Here is a 23847-nt window from a genome sequence, read left to right on the forward strand (position 1 = left end):
AGAAGTTTTGAGATTTGTGTGAAGTGGCTAGGGAAAATGAATCCAGACATTGGAAATCCTACAAAATGTTTATTGAAAAGCATGACAGTCTTAGAACATTTTACATTTAGAAGGTGGTAAAAACAAAAGCAGTCAGTTTGCTGACTCATGGCCCTGCCCACAGAGGTAGATTCTGACATTATCCAAGTAATTCTGAGGCAATGCCAAGGTCAAGTTGTCTGCAGCTCAGCCAGGGGTGGAAACCCTCGCTGCCTGCTGATGAACATTTAGTTTCCTCTGATTTCAACTCAGCATGAAGAGTTGCTTAGAAAGGTGGGCAAAGGTCAAAGTGCACAGACTGCCATTTTACACATTCACTGCTATGCAACACTTACAATCTTAATTATGTCATCTGGACTACATCCATATCCGTCCCACTACTTTGTTATGCCAAAATAGAAGTCGGGCAGATCTGGGGTCAGCCTGGAGCTGAAGGACTACAACATGTGAAGTAAGTGCTACAGTAAAACAGGACAGGGCACATTGCATGGCAACAGCTGCTTTCTCAGCTGCTGAGGCTTATGGAAAGGAACAATGATTACTATAAGATGTGCAAATGAGATGAAGTGACAAATCTACTTTTCAAGTGAAGAGAAACCAGAAGTGTCAGTAGTACAATCCTCCCCAATGACAGCAGTCAGGCTGGTACCTGCTGCTACTTCCTACATTCACTTAAGGTGTAGACTCACTGAAGAGGCCACACCCCCATCAGAGCCCTTAATGGTTCCTATCAGCAGATGTATTCAAACTCTCCAGAAAAGCAAATCCCATCTTCTCTTCCAAGATCAAATCCGACATGGTTGGATGTCAATGTTTCAAATGTAATTCGCACCAATGGCCTGTTAAGACCAGCCTCTATATACTCTAAAGAACCCTTCACATCATCTCACTTTGGTCTCAGATATTTCGACATTTATCTTGTAAAATGTGAAAATCTCCACCTGAATGACAGCAGTGCTGTTATTCAGTCTTCCTGGAAGTGCTTTAAAGGCCAAGCTTGATGAAGACAGACAGAGATAGTCACAATGAATAATACTGGCTATCTAGTTGGGAGAAAAACTTAGCATAGGATGACCCTGAGTTTCACTGGAGATGGTTCCTAAATGGAGCTGCCACAGACAGCAGGTGGCCAAGTTAAAACCAGGAAGACTAAAGCAGACAGCTAACATCATGAGACATTCACACCTTCACTGGGAACTACAACTGACTGGAACCAAAAGAAACCCTAAACACTTGTTAGAACTCCATATGATGGATTTTAAAGGAAATTTCCTTGAAAAATACAAATGAGAATTTGACTTAAAAAAATAGCTCAACTATTTGATGCTCTTCAAACATCTAATGGCCCTTATCTGCTAGTCATATTTTCAGGAAGCAGAAGCTTTGAGGAAAATGTCGCGATTAGACAGACCCCCTGTACTGCAGTCTGCTGGAATGATATGCTCCAGGCCCAAATCAGCCTGACTGGTGGAGGAAAGGGCTTTGCTCACAGCTTACTGCACAGCGCCTTAGAAATGTGGCAATTCTTCATACAATAATTTTATTGAGCAAAGTGTAAAAACACAAAAAGATCAAAAAGATATAGTTTACAATTGTGAAAGGGTAAATCTTTAGTAATGGTAATGTTTCAGACTGCCCCATCGCAGCTTCAATCCAGCAGCCTGGTCGGTGGTGTTGCTGCAGCAGTAGTGGGTTTATCAGCAGCATGCTGTGGGGGCTCCTCACACGCCTCCAGCTCTTCATTGTGCGCCAAATCTTCAGAATCCTCCTCCTCCTCCTCGTCTTCCTCGTCCTCCATGGGCAAGGCCTCGTGCTGGCCGGGGCCAGGTGGCACCGGCCCCTTGTCCCTCTGCTCCTGAAGGAGGCTCAGCTGGTTGCTCAGGTCGTTCCTCTCCTTCTGCAGAGCTCTGCACAGGCGCTCCAGCAGCTCCAGCTTCCCCTGCAGAGCCTTGAAGTGCCCATCGCGCAGCGTTTTCTGCAACAGAGTGTTTCAGACAACTGTGTAGAGTAGTAGTATCAATTGACTAAAAAAAAAAAACAATCACCATAACCTAACTATAAATATGCACACAGTTTTTCTCGCAGAAATGATACCCTTGGTGAAACCCCTCCTCCTGCTACCCCTCAACCAATTCAAATACAAGCAATTATCTGGGGTTTTTGTAGCAGGTAATATAGTCTCCCATTACTCAATAGCAACTAAGAGAAACTTACTCCATTGCATGTAGCAAACTTGTTCAGGGGACAACTGACAGATAAGAGATTTTATTTTCTAGTTTATGGGTGCCCCACCTCTTTCTGATGCTGCCCTGAGAAATTGCAGATGTTGCCCAGATCAAAAAACGCCACTGTATGCATGTTTTCAATAAATGTTTAAGAAAAGTTTTATTGTCTCCAACCAAACATGTTCAAAGATTCCTAGTTTTCCAGGTTTTTATATTCAGGAAAGTTTAAAGGAATTCATTTTATTTTAAACGTTTTAAATTTAGAGATGCCCCTCTCCATTTCCTGTGGAGCTTGTGTGACGAGGCCACAGTCACTTGTCCTCATCCATCCAAGCAACCAGCATAATTCGTGCATTTGAAATTTTGAGCTTGTACACTTAGATGTGCACACAGTCTAGTGTCTCTGATTTTTCTGTGACTTTCTTGCGTCGCAGCCTCACTTATTTTTCTTGCAGCCTAGCGACGCAAGAAAGCTATAATATAAATAGCCCTACACAGGAGAGAGGCTTTTAGGTCAAAATAGGTAGTTTCAGTAATTTGTATCATGTAATAGTGTGTTAAAATGTTCAAATTGTTGTCATGCGTTAACGTTGTCAGTCCTAGTTTAAAAAGTTTGTGGGTAAGAGGCTCACCTCCTCGGCCATCTGCAGCAGCGCCTGGTTGTTGCTCTCCCACTTGGTCCTCCACTGCGTTGTCTCCTTTTCCAGCTTCTTGATCTTCTTCGTCATCTGGAATTAAATCCACACCAATCATGTGGCTGGTGTTATCTTACCGATCTACTTAGAACTTGTGTCTCACTGTACTATAAATGTATATTCAGATTGAAATTAGTGTGAAACTGCTATGAATGGTACATTTTGATATTTTTGGCCAGAAGTTTCCGTGAAATGTTGCTTCTAGCTTAGAGAAAATGTTTGAGGTAGGTTTATATTGCTCTGAAGGGATTCAAACTCCTTCAATGACTAGACTGTTGTGAGACACCAACATCCCATAATAATCTCACCAAAGCTACAGGCTGATAACCAAGCTCCTCCTCCAAAATAAAACTTGGCAGCTTCCTCTAAACTCTCAGTCTCAAAGCTTCCTCAGTCTAAAATTGTTGCAACTCCTAATATAGGAAAATTGATCAAATGTCTCAAATTCTAACAAGATTATTCTTCAAATTTTCCCTCAGCAAGATAAAAGTTATTCACAAACACTTTAGCCCAGTGTTTATCAAACTTTTTCAGGGTGAGGACCACTAAACTCTTAAACAGCCAGGGGGCACCTAACCTGAAATCAGGAAAACGCATCTTAACATATGATGCAACCTGAAATGCTAATATTAACTTACTTATTTATGTTTTCTTTGTTCATCATAATGAGAAGAGTGGTGCTGTTTGGTAAATGTCACAGGCCACAACAAAGCCATGAACAGGTCTTCTTGGGTATTTTGAGTTATTTACAGATTCTGAAAGTATGGAGTCTAAGCTTTCCAATGATGCCAAACACATGGAAATAATAATAATTTTTTTTACCACCAAGTGCTGTGTACAATAATAACATTTAGTACCATTTGTGATTTAGAAGCACAATTAAAGAAAAATAGACTTGAGTTGCTTTAACAGAAACAAAAATCCTTTTCTGCACCATTAAATATAAAAATAACCAAAATATTTTATCAATTGTATTTATTTAATATTTTTTAATTAATAAAAACAAAGCATCATTCATTACCAAGCAAAGTCACAAAAAACAAAGAATAGTTCTGACTAACTGGAGCAATCCATACTGCTAATCATTCAAAGGAATCCAATCGCTGGTGAACAACGCATCAACTCTCAGACTGACTTAGCTTCTTCTGATAAATACTAGTCCTGGAGTTGTTTTCTTTCTGTCGGTCTCTAGAGCTTTTCATTTGAGTAACCCGGTTTAAGCCAGTTTTCCATCATTATTTTTAACACAATCCTTTGGTGAACTAGCTCTGAGCACATTGAGCTAACATTGCGGCAAAGAAACGGAGGCCACTGTTTGAGAAAGGCCACTAAAAGAAATGTTAGGAGTTCATAAATATCCATATCAAATGGATGATGTAGTAAAATGATCAGACCAGAATCATTGGTCATGGTGAGAAACCATGACCAATGACAATAACGAAGATGTAAATAAGGTTTGATCAAACATGTTCATCGGCATTAATACAATACTGTAAAGTTTCGTCATGACACATTTTCATTCTAGATTTAATGATCGGCTCATTTCTATCAATTGATTCATGAAACAGCCAAAACTAGGCTGATTTCTTTCAGAAAGACTCAGGAAGTTGCTTAGCAAGGAAAAAACTTGCTAAGCTAGGTAGCCAGGGCACTGAGGCAGTTCACCAGCAGCCCATCGTGTTTTTGTATTAGAAAATGTTATGTTCACAGAAAACATAAAATTAGGGATGCTCCCATCAGGTTTTTTGCTGCCGATTCCGATCATCCATGAGGCTGATCTCTGCCAATCACAAATCTTTGCTGATCACCTTGAATGGCTGTTAATTTTTCGTTTTAGGTATAAATAATACCATTATCTGGCAAAATGGAATTTATTGCCAGATGGCAATAAATTCACCTAATTTAGACATAATAGACATATTTTAATCCATATCTAAAATCTTTTTTTTTTTTTAGTTACATGCTGCAGCTTTAAGCAGATGTTCGGTGTGAGAGTTCACTGTCTGATGGAATATATTACTACTAGTAGCGGCGGTCCAAGAGCGAGAACAGAACCAGTGTCTTACACCACTAGCTCGAAGACTTGACTTACTTTTCAGGTTATTTGTTTAGCTTTCCGAATGTGATACAAATCCGGGTGAGTGTTGGTAGTTGTGTGCTGCTTTACCTGCTGTCTGGCCGCTCTGGATGAGCTTTTTTTTCCTGCAGTGAACCTCGAGATGGCCATACTCCCATCAAGTGCTTGTTTTTTAAATGCCATGTTAGCTTCGTTGTGTTGATGCATTTTGACCTGCTTCACCCCTGAGGTAATTTTCCACCGCAACACTCAAACTTCCCCATTCACTCTCAAGAGCGTTATAATTCCACGACAGGATTTGTTGCTGCGCACTTGTGCAATGTGAAGGAAAGAGGAGATAAGCTGCACATGCAGGTAGCAAAGCAAGATAAATGTAATCGGTTTTGGTGATCGGCAACACGAGTCAGTGATTGGTGAGCACCGATTATACACTTTTTCATGGAAATCAGCCGATTATGATTGGTGGCCGATCGATCATCACACCTCTAGTAAAAATATTACTGGATAATTATGTTACTAGAAGATTTTGCTGACAGTACTTAAACCCGCAACTATGGCGTCATAAAAACAACAAATCATAAAATACAATTAAAATATAAATTATTTGCACTCCTGTTAAATCCAAATAAAGTCAGTGACTCCATAAGGCCCCCCAGGGCTTCAGGGTCCCCATAAATGCTAACATTTTAATACAAATCACAGATGTATAAATGTGACATTTGTTTAATGAGAATATCAATGCCGTTAAATTTGATTTAATGGTTCCAGCATAAATAAATTAAAAGATTTTAAATTAACATATACACTTAATATTTTAAGGAGCTGGCAAGTTTATTTTGTAAGAGTTCAAAGAACAATCTTCATAGTTTGATTGTTTCATTACCACAGCTAAAATCTGATGCTGCTATGAGTTTAATATTTTGAGCTCTATTTGTTCACAAATACTTCTAGGTAAATTAAAATTATAACTGATGACTTTTAAAGTTGGCCAATTAAACAAGGCCCTCTCTTCCAGATTTCCCAAAGTTCATGGTGAAATACTGTTGGTGGTGCTGATGTTATTAGCAGCAAGAGGGGCCCCTAAATCAAATTCTGCTCAAGGCCTCATACAACCTTGGTCTGGCCCTGGATGATGAGCTAAATCCACTGCACTGTGCATCTCTGCTGCACACAGAGGGACAAACGAGGAGATTTAATTTATGTGACTTTAGTAGCTCTTCCATTTCGTGTCTATTGAGTTTTTAATGAGCACCACAGAAACTATTTTGGTTGCCCGAGTTTTATGGAATGACTTTTTCTGATCTTTGTGCACGCAACTCCTTCTCCTCCACACCTCCTCAATAAGATCAAAATGTATGTTGTCTTGGCGCTCAGAGTGGCTCTAAAAAGCTGAATGAATTGTTCTGAAGCAGCGACTCCTAGCAGGAATCTCCAGGCAGAGATGGGAGCTCTCTGGGAAAGACATCGTGATCTTTCCAAGTCAAGCATCAAGTCTTCAGGACACAAGTCTAATTTGAGTCTGACTTACTTTTTGAACTCAAGTCTCTGGTTCCATCTGAGACTTGATGGAACTTCTCTGAATGGGTTTCAATTTTGCTGTGAACTCTTTAGAGAGGTCACAGCTGTGAGACAGAATGTTCTTCTCTAGTTAAATGATGTCAAAGTTGTAGACCTGAGGATGCTGTCTAACCTATAAGACACAAAGAGGTGAAGATCCAAAGCTCACCTTCTCCATTTCTTGTCTGAAGGTGGTGAAGACTTCATTACTTTTAGCCAAAGTGCTTTGAAACTCTTCAAACTTGTCCATGTACAGGGAGAGCTGAGAGGAGACAACATTATTCCAGAGCCCATGTGTACAACACTACATTTACTTTATTACAGCACATTGTGTTGCATTGTGTTATACAGTCAAAGACAGATGAGATAAAAACCATGCAGAAGCATCCATCCTGATTGGATCAGCTCACCTGTTGTTTCAGCTGAGATTCTTGCTCTTTCATCAGCTCACATTTGCGCCTGGACTCTGTGGCGTCCTTCAGTAGCTGAAACACCACAACAGACAGGTGTTTAACCCTGAACTAGGCTTCAACACTTAATTTTCCCTCTGTAGTCTTGCTAACAGTTTGGGTGCTTATGTTCCATTCTACACGGCTGATGCTGCTACAAAGTTCACAGAGTTCTTCAACCTCCCCAGTGTTCAGAACGAAGAGCTACCATGGAGAAAGAAGAAAGTAGCAGCAAAGAGCCATCTCATCCTGGTGTAGAGGGGTGACTACTAACCTAGAGTGGTCAAATATGCTGTATATATCAATAGTCCTATACAGGCAGTCATGCTTGGATTGGACTATTGATATATACAGCATATTTATAACAACTGAAAGAAACGGTTACTTGACTGTCATATAAAACGGCACTATGTGCCTGGAAAATACATAATACTGCCCATTTGAGTGTGGGTTAGCAGCCTGAGGGGGACTAGAACTGAAACTCACTTGTGTCACACAGCTTTTTAGAGTGTACAGTGATCCCTCGCTATAACGCGGTTCACTTTTTGCGGTCTCGCCGCTTCGTGGATTTTTTTGGTGCATTTTTTTTCACAGTGCATTGTGTTCTGCGTCCTGATTGGATAAACAGTCTCCAAGCTCCTTCTCTACCTGTGTGCCAATAACGTTACGGTATTTAAATATAAGTAATACAGATTGGCCATTCAGGAGATGAAAGTTGAAAACTTTGAATGCCTGCTGGAAAGATCTGTGGCCAGAGGCAGCAGAACCCGACCGGAGGCTCGATGAGATCCATCGCTCTGCCGTAGATACAGCTGTGAATCTCGCAAAGCAGCTTGGAGGAGACGCTTTAATGACATGACTCCAGATCACATTAAGGCCCGATTGATGAACACACACATCTGCCGACCTGAAAACAGGTTTTGTTCTTTGGTTTCAATGTAGAGTATTTAAATGCTGTATAATAATTGTAAAAACTAAAGGTAACTACTTCGCGGATTTCACTTATCGCGAGTTATTTTCGGAACGAAACCCCCGCGAAAAATGAGGGATCACTGTACTTAACAAACGTAAACTATTCTAAAGGCCAAAGCACGCCGCTCGCATCCGACTCTTAAAGCTTTAATCCCTTTTCTTTTCATTTTTTTTGACATGCCAGCTCCGACTTGAGTCTGAGGTCGAACTGAGCCACACATTAACTGGTTAGAGCGCGATCTGCCAGTGGAAAAACACCTCTTGTATTGTGTAGCTCTGTTCACGTATTGACTCCAGATTCAACTTGGTCAGTTACAAGAATCACTAGCTGTCAGCCAGGCCCTGTTGACTTCAATGTGTTCTATTTACTGCTTATATCTTTCAACCCAATTTTCTGTGGATCGGATGCAAAAACGGATATGGTGCGTTTTGGCCACAATATTCTGATGAATAATCTGCCAAGGTGTTCTGATGAGCACACACATATCAGACAGACAATTAAAAAAAAGAAATGATCTTACAAACTCTCTCTCCCGCTGCTGCTTCTCCTCCACTTCTTTCATCATCTCAGTGATTCTTTGCAGCTTGGCATCCATTAGCTGCTGCTGCAGCTCCTTGTGTTTGAACACCTTGTCTATGTGCTGCAGAAAGAAACAATGCCGGCATGCAAGACTAGGACAGGAACACAAACGTCTTCATTTTCATTAATTATATTCATGAATTAGAAAACCTCCCTAGCAGTGACAGGTTTCACTCCAATCGCAAGTAATGGAACAGGCTCCAGATCACAGCATTTTTGGATGGATCATAATCAGAGTAGCTGACGATATTTTCTGTCACACTACAGTTTATGATTTTACATTATTTGTCCTGTAAAAAGTAATCAATTTTCCCCTTAAGTCGTCAATCTTAGAACTCGGAATGTTCCAAGATTGGCAACCGGCCCAATCTAAAACCGGGCATATTCAACAAGTTGGATTGTCTTGGCTCGACTATCGCAGTGTGTGGAGTTTTCCCTGACTGGGAGTGAGAACGCAACCTGTTGAATCAGAAAGCATGGTGAAATAAGCAAGGAGGGGAATCCCAAACAGCTGACATCGGCGATGTTGTGCGGAAACAGCATGAATGTTTATTCAGCATTTCATACAAGGAATATCAACAGAAATGATAAGGAGAGGAGTTGGAACGAAACTGGTAGGGGGATGACTGGTTTAGATGTGTGTATTTATCCATACTAAATGATATTTGGAGTTTGAACTATTAAAATTAGTGTTTAGTGTGGAGACTTCACAACTTTGGCAGATTTCAGTTATTTGAAGGCAGATGTGGTCCCACATGAATACCACAGGTAACCACTAGCCTTTTTGCAAACTGCCAGGATGTGAGTATTCAAAAATACTTTATTGCTACCAAAGGAAAATTAAATGCAACTTCTTAACTCAAATTCTGACACATTCACAGTATCTCACCTAAATCATTCATCTGTCAATCAGGTGAAGCATCCACAACTGACTACAGCCTCAGGGTTTCCCCCAGTGTATTATAAGCCTGGCGGCCAGCCATGCTTTACTAGCCCCGCCGCCAGGCTAAGCGTTGCTTGTTTAAGTTTCTAGGGGAAAAAAGAAAAAAAAAAAAAATCGTTTTTTTTTTTTTTTTTTTAAAGCCGGGCTGCAAGCGTCTCTTTTGCTCTTAGCATTTCACTAACAGAGCAGATTTATTCATAAAGGATAGGTTTTTAATAGATAGGTTTATAGTTTATGCATTTAAACCGGACAGCACGTGGACCAATCACACAGCTGGTGCCTCTGCGCTTTGCCTCTGCGCTTTGCCTCGCGCGCTGCCGCTGCTTTACCTCAGCAGGATCGCGCGCGCCTCCTTTCACTCAAACTGGACTCAAGCTGACCTGTATGTATATTTACATAAACCTACTGTGAGGAATTATGATCCTCTGGAGAACTCTAGGTAAGAGTTTTCGACCTGTCGCGTTAGCTCTGGTTGCGCAGCTCAATGTGAACCGCAGGAATAACTTGTAGCGAATTCAGAGGCGCGTTGTGGAGTGGTGAGAATAATTTATCTTTGTGAACGAACAATTATATGCGGCGTTTACATCTCAACACGCTGCCCAGCGTGTGGCTCTATGTCCGTCTTACCTGTAAAGTTCATGTCTGTGGTCCCGGTTGGCCGGAGTGTTTTTGGATAACGAGCAGCGCTAACCTCATCATGCAGGTTCAGCCTGGTGAGGAGCTTTCGCTCTCTCCTCGGAGTCACGCATCACGCTGATTTTATATTATTTTATTATTTTTTTAGTATTATTTTTCGGTTACACGATGCATCAAACCATATCAAATGCGTTGTCTACTTGGAGTTAATACGCGCGGCCGCACGGAGATCTGAGAAACTCGTCCCATAAACTCGACCAACCAGAATAGTTTCTGTGACGCTTATTAAAAACTCAACAGACACGAAATGGAAGAGCTACTAAAGCCACATTAGCAGCATTGAATTAAATCTCCCGTTTGTTGCTCATCTCTGTGCAGTGCAGCAGATTACCTCATCATGCAGGGCCGGTCCAAGGCTGTATGAGGCCTGGAGCAGAATCTGACTTAGGGGCCCCTTTTGTTCCTAAAAATATCAGCACCTCTAACAGCTTCTGTGTTAGATTTAGTGAAATATGGGAGAAGGGAGTAGTTTAATTGGCCAGCCTAAAAAGCAATAAGTTATAATCGCAGTATACTAATTTGTATTTGCAAATTCAACGATTAAACTCACAGCATCAGATTGTTGCTATGGTAACAAAACAATCTTACTATGAATATTGTTCTTTGAAATTTTACAAAGTAAACTTGCCAGCTCCTTAAAATCTTGTATTTAAATGTTAAACAATTTAAAATCATTTAATTTATGTATGCCTAAACAATTGAATCAAATTTAACAGCATTGATCATCTCAATAAACAAGTGTTACATTTATGTATCTGTGGTCTGTTTTAAAATATTAGCATTTATGGGGCCCCTGAAGCTCTTGGAGGCCTGATGGAGCTGCTGACTTAATTTGGATTAAACAGAAGTGCAAATTTGTTTTTAGACTAGTTGTGGATTTAAATAGCATTTCACTGGAGATCTTTTCCTGTAACATATAATTACACAGTAATACTTTTACATTTCCTGTCAACTTAACATCTTTTAATACAAAAACACGGTGGACCGCCTCGACGACGTAATTGTACTGCTATCGATATACTATCTTTAACAGACTGAAAACACATGAAGGCTCTGAAGAGGCTAAATAATGCAAAGAGCCAAAATAAAACCTCTCAACATTGCCAAAAAATTCAATTATAAAACTTAACATTCAAAGGCAAAAACAGGTTCCATTACAAAAAACAATCCTGAGTTACTGAATGAAAACTTCCTGTTAGCATGGCGGCTAGCTGGTTACTGCTAGCTCTGATTGGCTGTTTCTGACTGAGCGGAGTAATTATGCAGATCAGGGAGGAGATGGATTATTTTTTCAGAGATTATCTGTCTCATGTTAGGACAGTGAAAGTTTTAATATGTATGTAAAATAATTTTTTTAAGTTAGATGCTGCAGCTCCAAACAGAGGTTCGGTGTGAGAGTCACCACCAGGTGGAGCAGAAGCGGCGCTCCGTCTGTCAGATATTACTACCTGTAGCGTAGCAGCGGTTCAACAGGAGAGCAGAACCAGCGTCTGACATCGCAGCTCGAAGACTTCAATAATTTTGCGGGTTATTTGTTTAGCTTTCTGACCGTCATGCTAATCCGGGTGAGTGTTTGTAGCTGTGCGCTGCTTTACCTGCTATCTGATCCTCCATATGTTTTTTTTACTGCAGTGAGCCTCGATGTAGCCAAACTCCGTCAAGTATGGCATTGTTTTTATGCCATATTAGATTCGTTGTGTTGATGCATTTTGACCTGCTTCACCCCGAGGTAATTTTCCGCCACAACACGGAAACTTCCCCTTTCACTCAGTGCGTTATAGTTCCACATCGATTAGGATTTGTTGCTGCGCGTTTGCGCAGAGTGAAGGAAAGAGGAGACCAGCTGCACAGGCAGGCTGGGAAATGAGATGCAGGTGATGATCGGTTTGTGTGATCGGCAACAAGAGCCCGTGATCAGCGATCACCAATCATAGACTTTTTCAAGGAAATCGGCCGATTATGATCGGTGGCCGATCGATCGGCACACCTCTAAATATTTGTTTATAATTTTTAACAGTATTAATGTAAATATAACTATTATTTAATTTGTAACATCCTAACTATTCTTTAATTTTCATTTTCCTCAATGTTAGGTTTCTTTTCAATATTTTTTTCTCTGTTGTCCACATTCAGTATTTATTTAATGCAATATTTTTATTTACTGCAACAATTCATTGAAGAATGAAAAACAAAACGGCAGCACATATCGGAGATCTGTTAAACTGATATCAAAATAATTTCTGACTGGTCAATTTCTAGCTTGAACTGACCTGGTGGCAGGAGGAAGGTTAAGTGTGACTTGGCAGACTAAACGTTGATGTGAAGCAGAGTGGAAGCATAACTAAACCAGACGATGGGAAGCTGTTACAGTAGAAACCACTTTTAAAACCCGACTCGCAACAACCCGAAGTTGCCCATGGTGCTGAGTGAAGCTGCAACATGACTGCTACATTTGGTTCTGACCTCCTCTCTGAGCTCATACTGCTCTATGAGCTTCTTGAGCTTGTCGGCCAGCTCCATGTTCTCCTGCCTCAGCTTGGCATTGTGGGAGCTGTGCTGCTCCATCTGCACCTCAATGTCACCCAAAGTCATCTGGAAGTGCAGCATGGCCTCCTTCCGCTGCTCCTCATACTCTCTGGACCGCTGGCCGTTCTCCTCCTGTCAGTGAACACAGAGCCAATCTGTTTCAACATTATTACAGTAGCTCACAAAAGTAAGTGCACCCCTCACAGTTATGTAAATATTTAGTTTCATCTTCCCATGGGGCTAAACTGAAGATATGACACTGTAATAGAAACTGTAAACTGACTACTTGACATTGTATCAGAGTAGATTTGCTTCAGCAAGGCAGCGGTTGTCTTAGAGACACGTTTGTGGCCCAGTTTCTGATGGGGGTTGGAGGGAGACCTGGTCTGCTTCAGAGCATGCTGGAAAAATTCTCTCTGACCAACCTATGAACTGCCTCTCCACTACCTGGGGGCATTGTGTTGCTTAGCATCACTGGAGATCAACGGTCAGATCTGTTAGAAATAAATTTAAAATAGAAAACATCTTAGCTGTATAAAGGGCTTTGTAAATTAAAACGAGCACAATGAAATGAAATGTATGCAAAGCTTTGTAGACTTTAAGGAGCCTAATGCTTGTGAAGAGAGCCATTACCTTCAGTGTCTTGTTATGTCTCTGGAGTTCTCTGCAGAGACTCTCCAGCTTGCTGCGGGCCAGGATGGCTTTGCTGTGTTCTCCCTGCAGGTGGATCTTCTCCTTGACAATCTGAGACTGCTTCTTCTGCAGGGCTTTCAGCTGTTTCTGCATGCAACGGCTCTCCTCTAGCTGAACCAACCACAAAGTCACAGCACATGAAAATAAAAGGTAAATAAAAGTTGCACAATCTTGTAGGGATGCACCAATAAATCAGCCCAGATTTCCTTAATTTTAGAAAATCAGTGATTTGTCCATACCTAAATGTGAGGTTGATCTTATCCACCCATCTTATTTACCTCAGAAAAGGTTTAAAAATCAACCTGTCCTCTTTTACTCTGCCATGAGAGAGGTTTGACTAATAGACCCAGCATGACCTGCCAATATGTATATGATGTCTGCACGTTTTGTTTGTTTTTTTTTCAGGCAGACAAAAAAAATAAAAAGTATCAGCAGGTCAGGAGGATTCTTCAAGATCATTAATTAGCCAGAAAACTGCATCAGGTGTTCAGTCGCAGTGCTGGTCTATATGTGAACACGATCACAAATCAAGCTTTAGAAAACTAATGTTATTCAATGATTTTGTCCTTTTAAAAATAAAGTCGACATCACAACACAGAACATGTGGCTCAGAAGGTGTCCTGTTCTAAAGGAGAGAACACATCAACAGCATTCCTGAGACCTCCAACCCCTCAATAAAGCTTAGTGATCTGTTCATTTTCTGCACTTAACATAATTAAATGCCAAATATTAAAGCAGATTAAACTACTTCCACCTTAATCCTGCAGCTGGCTGGCCCCACAAACTTATCATGCAGGGTTTACCGCAGTGTCGGCCTGCCATGCTTTACAAGCCCCCCCGCCAGGCTAAGCGTTGATGGTTTTTGTTTTTAAGAAAACAAAGAAAAAATTAATTTTTTTTTAAGCGGGGCTGCAAGTGTCTGTTGCTTTGAGCGTTTCACTGGCAAATCAGATTTATTCCGTAAAGATAGGTTTATAATTGATGATTTTAAATGGTAAAGCCGGGAGCGCAGATCAATCACACAGCTGGCGCCTTTGTGCATTGACGCTGCTCGATTACTGAAGTTTACCTCAGCGCGGATTGCGCAGGCCTCCTTTCACTCACACTGGACAGGCTGACCTGTATGGATATTTACATCAACCCCCTGTGAGGAATTACGTTTCTTTGGACAACTCTATATCAAGGTAAGAGTTTAAACCCCACCGTGTTAGCACTAGTTGCGCAGCTCTATGTGAACCGCAGGAATAACTTATAGTCACACTTTCAGAGGTGCGCGTTGTAGTCACACCAGAGCTGCACATACAGGGAAGATAGATCCGCACATAACAGACTTATGTGCGGCGCTTACATCTCAATACACTGCCCAGTGAGTGGCTCTGTCTTCCCTGTAAAGTTTATGTTTGTGGTCCCGCTTGGCTGGTGCATTAGTAGTTAACAAACCAGTGCTAAACTCATCATGCAGATTCAGCCCGGTGAGGAGCTTTCGCGTTCGCCTTTTAGTCACGCATCATGCTGGTTTTATATTATTTTAGTATTATTTTTCCAGTTAAAAGATGCATCAAATCATATTAATGCAAATGCTTTGTCCACTTAGTGAACCAGAGTTAATACACGTGGCTGCGCAGAGATCTGTAAAACTTGTCCCATAAACTCGAGCAACCAAAACAGTTTGTGTGGCAATTATTAAAAATTCATCAGACACGAAATAAAAGTGTTACCTAAGCCACATTAGCAGCGTTAAATTAAGTCTGCTGCTTTGTTATGTATTTCTGAACGCAGTGCAGTGGATTTAACTCATCATGGATTACTGGTCCAAGGCTGTATGAGGCCTGGAGCAGAATTTGACATAGGAGCTCCTCTTGCTGGTAAAAGCATCAGCACCTCCAACAGCTTCTTTGTTAGATTTAGTGAAAACTGGGAGAGGGGTAGTTTAATTAGCCAACCTATAAACAATTAGTTTTAATTGCAGTTTACTCATTTGTATTTGTGAACAAACATAGCTTAAACTCAAAAATTAAACTCATAGCATCAGATTGAAACAATGTAACTATGAATATTGTTCTTTGAACTTTTACAAAGTAAACTTGCCAGCTTCTTAAAATCTTACATTTAAATGTTTAACAATTTAAAATCTAATTTATATATGCTGAAACCATAAATCAAATTTAGCAGCACTGATAATCTCAAACAACTGTTATATTTATTCATCTGTGGTCTGTGTTAAAATATTAACATTTATGGGGCCCCTGAAGCCCTGGGAGGCCTTATGGAGCCGCTGACTTAACTTGGATTAGGGCTGTTGTAAATGAATATTTTAGTAATCGAGTAATGTATCGATTATTCTTACAATTAATCGAGTAATCAGATTTTAAAAAATTATAAAATAAAATATTTACTTGGTTGTAGTTTACAAAATTAACCTGTAACAATAATAGCTCACTTTCTAAGTTAACCAGAAGAAAAGTTATACAAAGATCTGAAATTATATTGAATTTAATAATAAAGAGGCAGGCTCAAATGTATTCATCTTCAGTCAATTTAATAGATGAACTCTCACCTTGCCCAGCCATTTATAGCTTTTGTGTTTATGTTAGCGACGGGATTTGACACTTTCGTTTATCACACACAGAAGCACATCTACCAGCTATGTACCGCCACAATGCGCTCCGTCACCCGTTTGTTGAGACCAGGATGAAATTAAATTTATTGTGCGGTTCGTCTGTAAAGCTACACTTACACTATAAGCATCAATTACTCAGCCACCCGTCCTCTCCCGTCCATCTGCTTACATAAACTTAACATCTTTAATACAAAAACACGGTGGACCGCCGGTGGATCACCTTGGCATCCCGACCTCCGGGCTTAGCAAGTTTTCTAGGGAAAACCCTGATCATGGCTCAACACGTCGGGCTGATCCTTCTAGACGTGTTCTGCAACCTTATAGGCACTTTTCCGCCAGTTAATGTGCAGTTTGGTTTTACACTAGGTCGTGAGATTTTCAATTATATGCTCTGTTCCTCACTATTGTGGGCAGAATGTGGTTCTGATGGACTCCAATAAATTATTAAAAATTTATATCTGGCCTAAACAAAGAAAGACTCAAATCAGCTAATTATTTTTGCGATACATATAAAAACAATTACATTCTGGCATTTTATTTTCTTGAATTTTCAATCATACTGTCAAAAAAGTGGCAAACAAATAGCCAGTTTAAAAAAAAAAAACTCTACAGTGGTCTAGTGTCTTATGTAACTCTATGTAAAAAGACAGAAGCCAACATTCCTACCAGATCTGCATATTTTTTGCACAGTGCTGCCAGTTTCTCTTCAGGTGTGGCAAGAGAATTCAGTGCCTGCATCAGCAGTACAACCTCCTTTCCTGCAGGGAAAATGACAAGACAGCCAAAGAAACACATTAAAAATAGTTTAACAAACAGATCACAACACTAAAAGCTCCAGTACAAGAACTCAACACATTACTTTTAGATTTATGCCATCTTGGCAAATTATTTCTCATACCAAGAAATTTTGCACAAATTAAAGAATGGACATTAGAATGAAACTAGTAAAAAGGAACAAAACTGTAACTAATGATATATTTAAACTGTTTTGAAGCCAAAGATCAAACAGAAATAATTTTAAGTCAATTTTATATAAAACAGCTGCTTCAAACATCAGCAGACCTAAATGTAGCTTCCCAAACCATTACTAACTAGTGGTCAGAGTGCGCATGCACCAACATGTATGCAGGTTGGTGCATCTGTTGCGGTTACTCCTCTGGTCTTTTTACTTTTTCATGTTTTCCATTTATTTATTTACAACATGAATTGCTTTTTGCACTTTACTAGAAGCTCATCTTCAACATTGTTGACTAAGAGAGTCTAAATCTTTTTCTTTGCTGCAGAAATATGTTTTTTACTCTGCCAAGTAAAACAACTTGGCCACATTGTTTACACAAGGGATCAGGTGATTGCGCTGAAGCCGGAAGGCATGGTGTTCAGTTCTGGAGAAGGACACATCGGGGCTGCAAAAAAGGAAACAAACAGCTGAGGAGAGCAACAAGCAAGAAACAGCAGAGGCTTATGGAGAAGAGGAGCAACAAGCTGTTTCTCCCCTCCCGTTACCATGGGCAACATTAGATCGATGGCTAACAAGACGGATGAATTAACAGCACTGGCCAGGAGCCAGAGGGAGTACCGGGAATGAAGCTTATTGTGTTTTACAGAGACATGGCTGAACTCCGACATTCCTGATGCCAATGTCTCCATCAAAGGCTATGAGACTGTTCAGGCTTACAGGGATTGCATCAAGAACATAAAGCAGAATTGAGGGGGGGTTGCTGTTCAACTAAACAACCGTTGGTGCAATCCTGCTCATACAACGGTCAAGGACCAAATCTGTTGCCTGGATGTTGAACTGTTGGTGGTTGGTTGATCTCCATTTTACTTGCAAATGTGAACATTCCCATGTTATTCAGGTGACTGTTTACATTCCTTCCTCTGCTAAATGCCACGATGGCCATGATGTCTGGACATTCGACTGTATTCATGGTTATCAAGGGTGATTTTAATCATGTCACCATGGACAAAACCCTGCCCAACTTCACCCAGTATGTGGTGAAGTTGAGCTGTCCCACCAGAAAGAAGAGGTCCAGAGTTCTTTCTGTTAACGTAATGCATCTTTTATGTTAACTGTATGCTAATGTAAAAGATGCATACAGTACCTCTTCCCTCCGAGTGGAGGGAGTGGAGAGGTGCACCTCAGTTTTTGTTACATACATCTGGTAAAGAGACAGCCTGCAACCATGAGGACAGCCAGGAAGTGGTCAAAGGAGGTCAATGAGACACTACAGCAATGGTGCTCAAAGTCGGTCCTCGAGGGCCGGCATCTTGTATGCTTTAGTTCTCCCCCTGGTTTAACGCACCCATCTTCAAATGATGGCTCATTAGAAGACTTAAGAAGAACACTGACATGCTGAAAAGGCTGTTACTACCACCAGGGACTACGAGGCTGGTCCACTAATGCACCGGCTAACCAAGAAATGCATACATACATTTAATCAGTGCTTTCACAGAGCAGCATGTTGAGACATAAACACACACGCCGCACATAATGTTTTGTTCACACAGATATACTATTGTCACTGCATGCTTAACGCGCACCTATAATTGCGGTTCACATTGAGCTGTGTGAGCAGAGCAACTTGACTCATACCTTGATGTAGAGTTCTCCAAAGAAACATGAGTTCTCACAGGGGGCTGAGATAAATATCCATACAGGTGAGCCTGTGCCCAGTTTAAGTGAAAGGAGGCATGCGCCGATCCACGCCCACGTAAACTTTAGAGATTCAGCCGTGATAGCGCGTGAGGCAGCCAATGCACAGAGGCGCCAGCGGTGTGATTGGCTGAGCATTTCACTGCACTGCCAGTGAAATGCTCAGCGCAGCAAAGATGCTTGTAGTTAGCTAATGCTTAAAAAAAAAAAACAAGCAATGCTTAGCCTGGCTGGAGAGCAAGTAAAGACTGGCGGCCCGTCAGGCTTATAACACAAGGGGACTTGCTGTTAAATACTGTATTACTGATAGCATGTTTTTCTGTTGCTCTTCTGATTGAATACTTGATGCATTGTACCTGCATTTTTTGTATGTTTTTCTCTAAGTTAAATGATTTTATGATTCCATTTATATCCTAAATCAAAATCAGTGATCAGGAAAAAATCTGATCGGAGCATCCTTACCGTTTACATACTAATAGGTTAAGTGAATGACATTTGGATTTTTCCACTGAGCAGCAGAATCTCTAATCCAAATGTTGCTGTTTTAGTGTTTAACAGTTTGATCCATGCACCTCCTGCAGTTTTGAGCATTGACTAATGTGGACTGGATTGATCTTTGACCCCCACCACCAAAAAATATTCTGACTCCACCTACACGTCACATATAAACAAAGGCAGGCCAAGTGTCCTGAGTGTAATCAAACATTCAACCTTTGCCCACATTTTGTTCCATCAAAATAAACAAACCATATTTTAACTTAAAAAAAAACTCCATAACATTATGAAAACTCAGCATTGTTGAGAGGAAACTGATAAAGGAAATGGAGATGCGCAAGCAGCAGCTTTCCTACCAAAAGCCTTGTCGTCTCCAGCCTTGGGGTCTCCTCCAGGATCAAGCTCTGCCTCCCCCAGGTCACTGGGACTGTCCTCTCTTCCCGGGGTTTCCCCTCTCTCTTCCTCAGGCCCGCACAGACCTAAATGAAACCCTGCGACTTCCTCCTATAAACACACACACCATTATGACAACACATCAGCTCTAATATCCCATTAAACAACACTGAGCTGGAGATTTCATTGAAAACTCCAGAAAAGGTAAGGGCTTAAATCTTTAGTTGTATGTCAAAAGTTATGCTGCAGGAGTAAACTTTAACTTTGTTTCCCCAGCACAGTGATTCCCAAAGTGAGGGACACAGTAGCCATGTCTGAATTCAGGGTCTGCATCCTTCAAAGGACCCAGTCCACTTATATGGGTCTGACAGATGTTAGCAGAATAATCAGTCCCCTAAAATATTATGTTTTCAGGCTTGATGTTATTTTTTGTTAATAAGTTGTCACTTGAACACAGCAGTGGTTGATTAGCTAACTTCAACACCGATAGTGATCTGTCAGTGAGTTCATCTGTGGGTCGCCTTTGATTTTTGTTAACCAAACAGCACCTTAATAAAGTAATAATTACTGTGATTATTATGATTATTTTATTGATTCAATAATTTGAACATGTTTTGTTGAGGTTTTTTGTCTTTAATAAAGGTTTAAACTTTTTGGACCTTAGTGTATATTTTTGATTCTTCAAAACCAGAGAAATGAGTTCATCTCAGCTGGTGGCGTTCAGTTTCTCTGCTGAAGACCCTACAGGCCAGATCAACTTAAAACCTTCCTGAGATCGACTGGTTGGGCACACCTGTTCTAGTGCAACCTCTCATTTACACATATTGGTATCTGATGCTACATGTTACTCAGCTCTCACAAAAATGTTCTTATTAACCAAAGGAGGACCCAGCAGAAAACATTTTGGAAGCCACTGTCCTAACCATAACTTGGTGTAAGTAGCTCTCCTTGTCTACTCTCTAACCAACAACTCAGCCTCATCTTAAAACAAAGTTGATCTTGTATTATATGTAGCCCATAACAGGACATGCTGACAACAACCTAACTGGAAACTGAAAATCTTGATCAGTTATAAAATTTACTTTCTGACAGATCCTACCATCACGAATTATATTTTTCCATTTTTGTGATCAATATATCTGTAGAAAATGAAGTCAGGGAGCTTCGAAAAACGTTTGTAAATATTAATTTAAAAGGTGCAAAATAATCTAGCAGATTAAACCCAAGAATAGCGAGCACATAAGAATGATCACATTGTCATGTACCTGACATGGACTATCCAGATCAGTTGGGGATTCACTGCCGCTCACTATTCTTCTGTTTGGCAGATCAATCTCACAAATTCCTGGCGTCTCCATCGGTTTTGATCCAACCCTAGAAATCTAAACAAAAGAATGGTTAGAATTTAGACTCACTATATTAAGCTGTATAGTAAAAGTTTTGCCAGACTGTGTGACCCTAAAATCCATTTGTGTCCTCCAGGTGAATTTACAAAATTAAAGAAGAGAGAATCTGCCCTGACTGTGTGGGAATACAACTAGCTGTCAGATACTGGGCCAAGCTGGATCTTCATGGCAGGGACCATGCTTGAGTTTTGGATCAAAACATGCCCCTGTGAAGTTCAAATAAAAACTTCCTCCAGTCAAAGATCTTAAATGGTTGATCAACTATGTTAAATTAACACTTAGAAGATGATCCAATGTCTAAGTGTGTCTGTAGCAACACAGCTTCATACCCAAGCTATGCTGATCAAGTCTCAACAAAGAAAAAAAATAGAAATGTGTAAAAAGACAATGGTAACATCTGTTGAATAAAAAAGAATACATTGTGGGCAAGTTCACTATTCTATAAATGTTGCTGGATCCATCTTTGGGAACATAAAACAGTACACAACTGGAAGGGTCAGAATTCTGGTTCCAAGAAACTCTTTTATTCGGCTGTAGCTTGTTGGACGCCAGAGGAAACCTCTAGCAACTCATCGTTGTTGACTGCGTTCACTCAGAGTTGTTAGAATTAGCAGGTGTTTAGCTTGACCCTAACATCACCACCAGCCTCACTGGATCCTTTAGTGTGGAAACGAAACCAAAAAGACCGGAAAATAATTGTTTGAATATACAATAAAACAAATACACTTCAAATTACTTTAAAAAGTTGAAAAAAAAATGCTGGTATTTACTATATAAAAATATTTAAGCCTAAGCTAAATTTGAAACGGTACATCGTTTCGCTTTGTATATGAAACGGTGACGAGAAACCCCAGATCGAGTGGCAAACGTGATTTTCCAGATAAACAAGTTTTCTGGAACCCTCTGAGGGCAGACTTGAGCGGAACGCATGTGTTCCCACTCTGTTCCGGTTCGTTTTAGCAACATGGCTTCATTCTGCTCCGTGTGAACGGAATCCCACTGAAACACAAAGTGTCTCTTTCCCAGAAACTTCTAAAATATTATTCGGAACAGCAAAAAGTACAGTTGTCGAGATCAAACCCCCAAACCGTAAAAACATCTACGTTACACGGTGTTACGTAGCTACTGCTAGCGAGCTAATAGTTAGCTTAAAGCTAACTGACGCTAGTCTTGTTGGCGAACTTACTTCAAAATGTTGAACAAATGAAAACAATCACTGCGCTGCAGACCTCTTTGTAGAACTTCGTCCATTGCGTTCAGGTAGCGTAAAGTCTGCATCCCACAATACCAAACACTCCAATAAACAGTCCTAAAAGCACTCACCTGAATATTTTCACTGTACTGCTCGAATGAGGATGTCAGAAGGTAGTTAGTGTGAAGTTAACGCATACAACATCCGGGTATCACCTTTCAAACTATAACCACTGATGGGTTTCCAAAAAACGGAAACATTCATTTTATCTACTTTGTAGTTTATCGTTCTAATCTTGTTTAGCTTAGTCTGTGTTTTTTTTTTAAATATTAGCCGATCCATCTCTAATGTTAAATTAAAGACCAGAGCAATCTGAATTCAAATTGTATTATTTTAACTTGAAGGTGAAACTCTTCATATCAGTCAGCATCGTAAGCTTCTTCATGCAAAATTTAAACCAAGGGCAAAAACGACCATTTACCTGTGCCCTCCAAACAGGACTTGTATCTTTTCTAGAAATAAAAAAATATATATTTAAAGGCTAGCACAAGATACAAATAAAACAAGAACTTTAATAAAACAACATGAAGCAGTACATATTTTAAAAGTAACTGTAAATATGGGGTCTACTTAAAAAATCAGCTAAATTGCAATACAAACTATCCTGAATTTGTAAGTGTATATTTAAATATACTTAAAAATATATTTTTTAAATGTACTTAAAAATTCAGCTAAATTACAACACAAACTATCCAAGTTTTCCCTTCTAAAGTTTCTGACAGTTTCTGAACTTGATGAAGCAGGTGTATGATGGCGTCTTCAATCCCACAGTGATTAACTAACTCCAATGGATCCTACAAAATACTTGTTTGCCACTCAGGCCAACAAGAGTCTCTCAAGGACCCTCATGGTGTGGAATGTCAGGAATGAGCTAGGTCACAGTCATCGATACACATAAAAAACAGGAACACTACGTTAAAAATGTAGTGTCTAGTGACAGTGGTAACTCCCCAGATAGCACACGATGTTAAATCAACGTTGAAAAATAGTTAGAATCGTTGATTTTTGGTTGAAGTCGACAAATGATGGTGGATCAACCATCAAACAATCATCCAATCAAACCGTTGAAACTGTGTCATTGAATCAACTTTGTTTGGTGGTTGAAATCTGATGTCTGAAATGCCGAAGTCTGATTAATGGTTGATTTTTGGTTGAAGACGACAAATGACGGTGGATCAACCATCAAACAACCATCCACCTCTAGCCAATTAACTAACGTTGAAACTGTGTCATTGAATCAATGTTGTTTTGTGGTTGAAATCTAATGACTGAAATGCTGATGTCTGATCAACATCTGATCAATGTTGAATCAATGTCAGCTGTTTTGCCGCACCCCTTCCCCTCCTCTCATCCTCATCAGAGCTCTGGGTCAGAGCATTTTATTACTGAGCAGGGGTTATTAAATTTTAAATTAACCACTGTAAAGGATAGTGGGTGGTGATTCCTTTCTGTACATTTTCTTACTTGTTAATACAAATTCTTACTGACTGTTTGTGTGTGATATTTTGATACAAAAACATCTACAATGTACTAAAAGGAGTGGAGCGGTCCACCCCCACCATTTACATGAGTGGGA

At 40.2% G+C, this 23847-nt stretch overlaps 1 protein-coding gene across 1 annotated transcript; it reads right to left on the bottom strand.

Moving 5' to 3' along the window:
- Positions 1-49: 49 nt before the first annotated feature.
- On the bottom strand, positions 50-22443 carry txlng (taxilin gamma). The gene is made up of 11 exons (XM_088004059.1): positions 22343-22443; positions 20879-20995; positions 19577-19724; positions 16739-16830; positions 13393-13563; positions 12697-12891; positions 8536-8655; positions 7004-7078; positions 6763-6855; positions 2897-2992; positions 50-2014 (listed from the first exon to the last, which is right to left on the bottom strand). The coding sequence occupies exons 2-11, from the start codon at positions 20969-20971 to the stop codon at positions 1688-1690; spliced, it is 1410 nt and encodes a 469-aa protein (XP_087860185.1). The 5' UTR covers positions 20972-20995; positions 22343-22443; the 3' UTR covers positions 50-1687.
- Positions 22444-23847: the final 1404 nt, after the last annotated feature.

The sequence above is a fragment of the Poecilia mexicana genome, unplaced genomic scaffold (assembly GCF_051168715.1).
Source record: "Poecilia mexicana isolate PSO_F unplaced genomic scaffold, ASM5116871v1 scaffold_3, whole genome shotgun sequence".
Classification (NCBI taxonomy): Eukaryota; Metazoa; Chordata; class Actinopteri; order Cyprinodontiformes; family Poeciliidae; genus Poecilia; species Poecilia mexicana.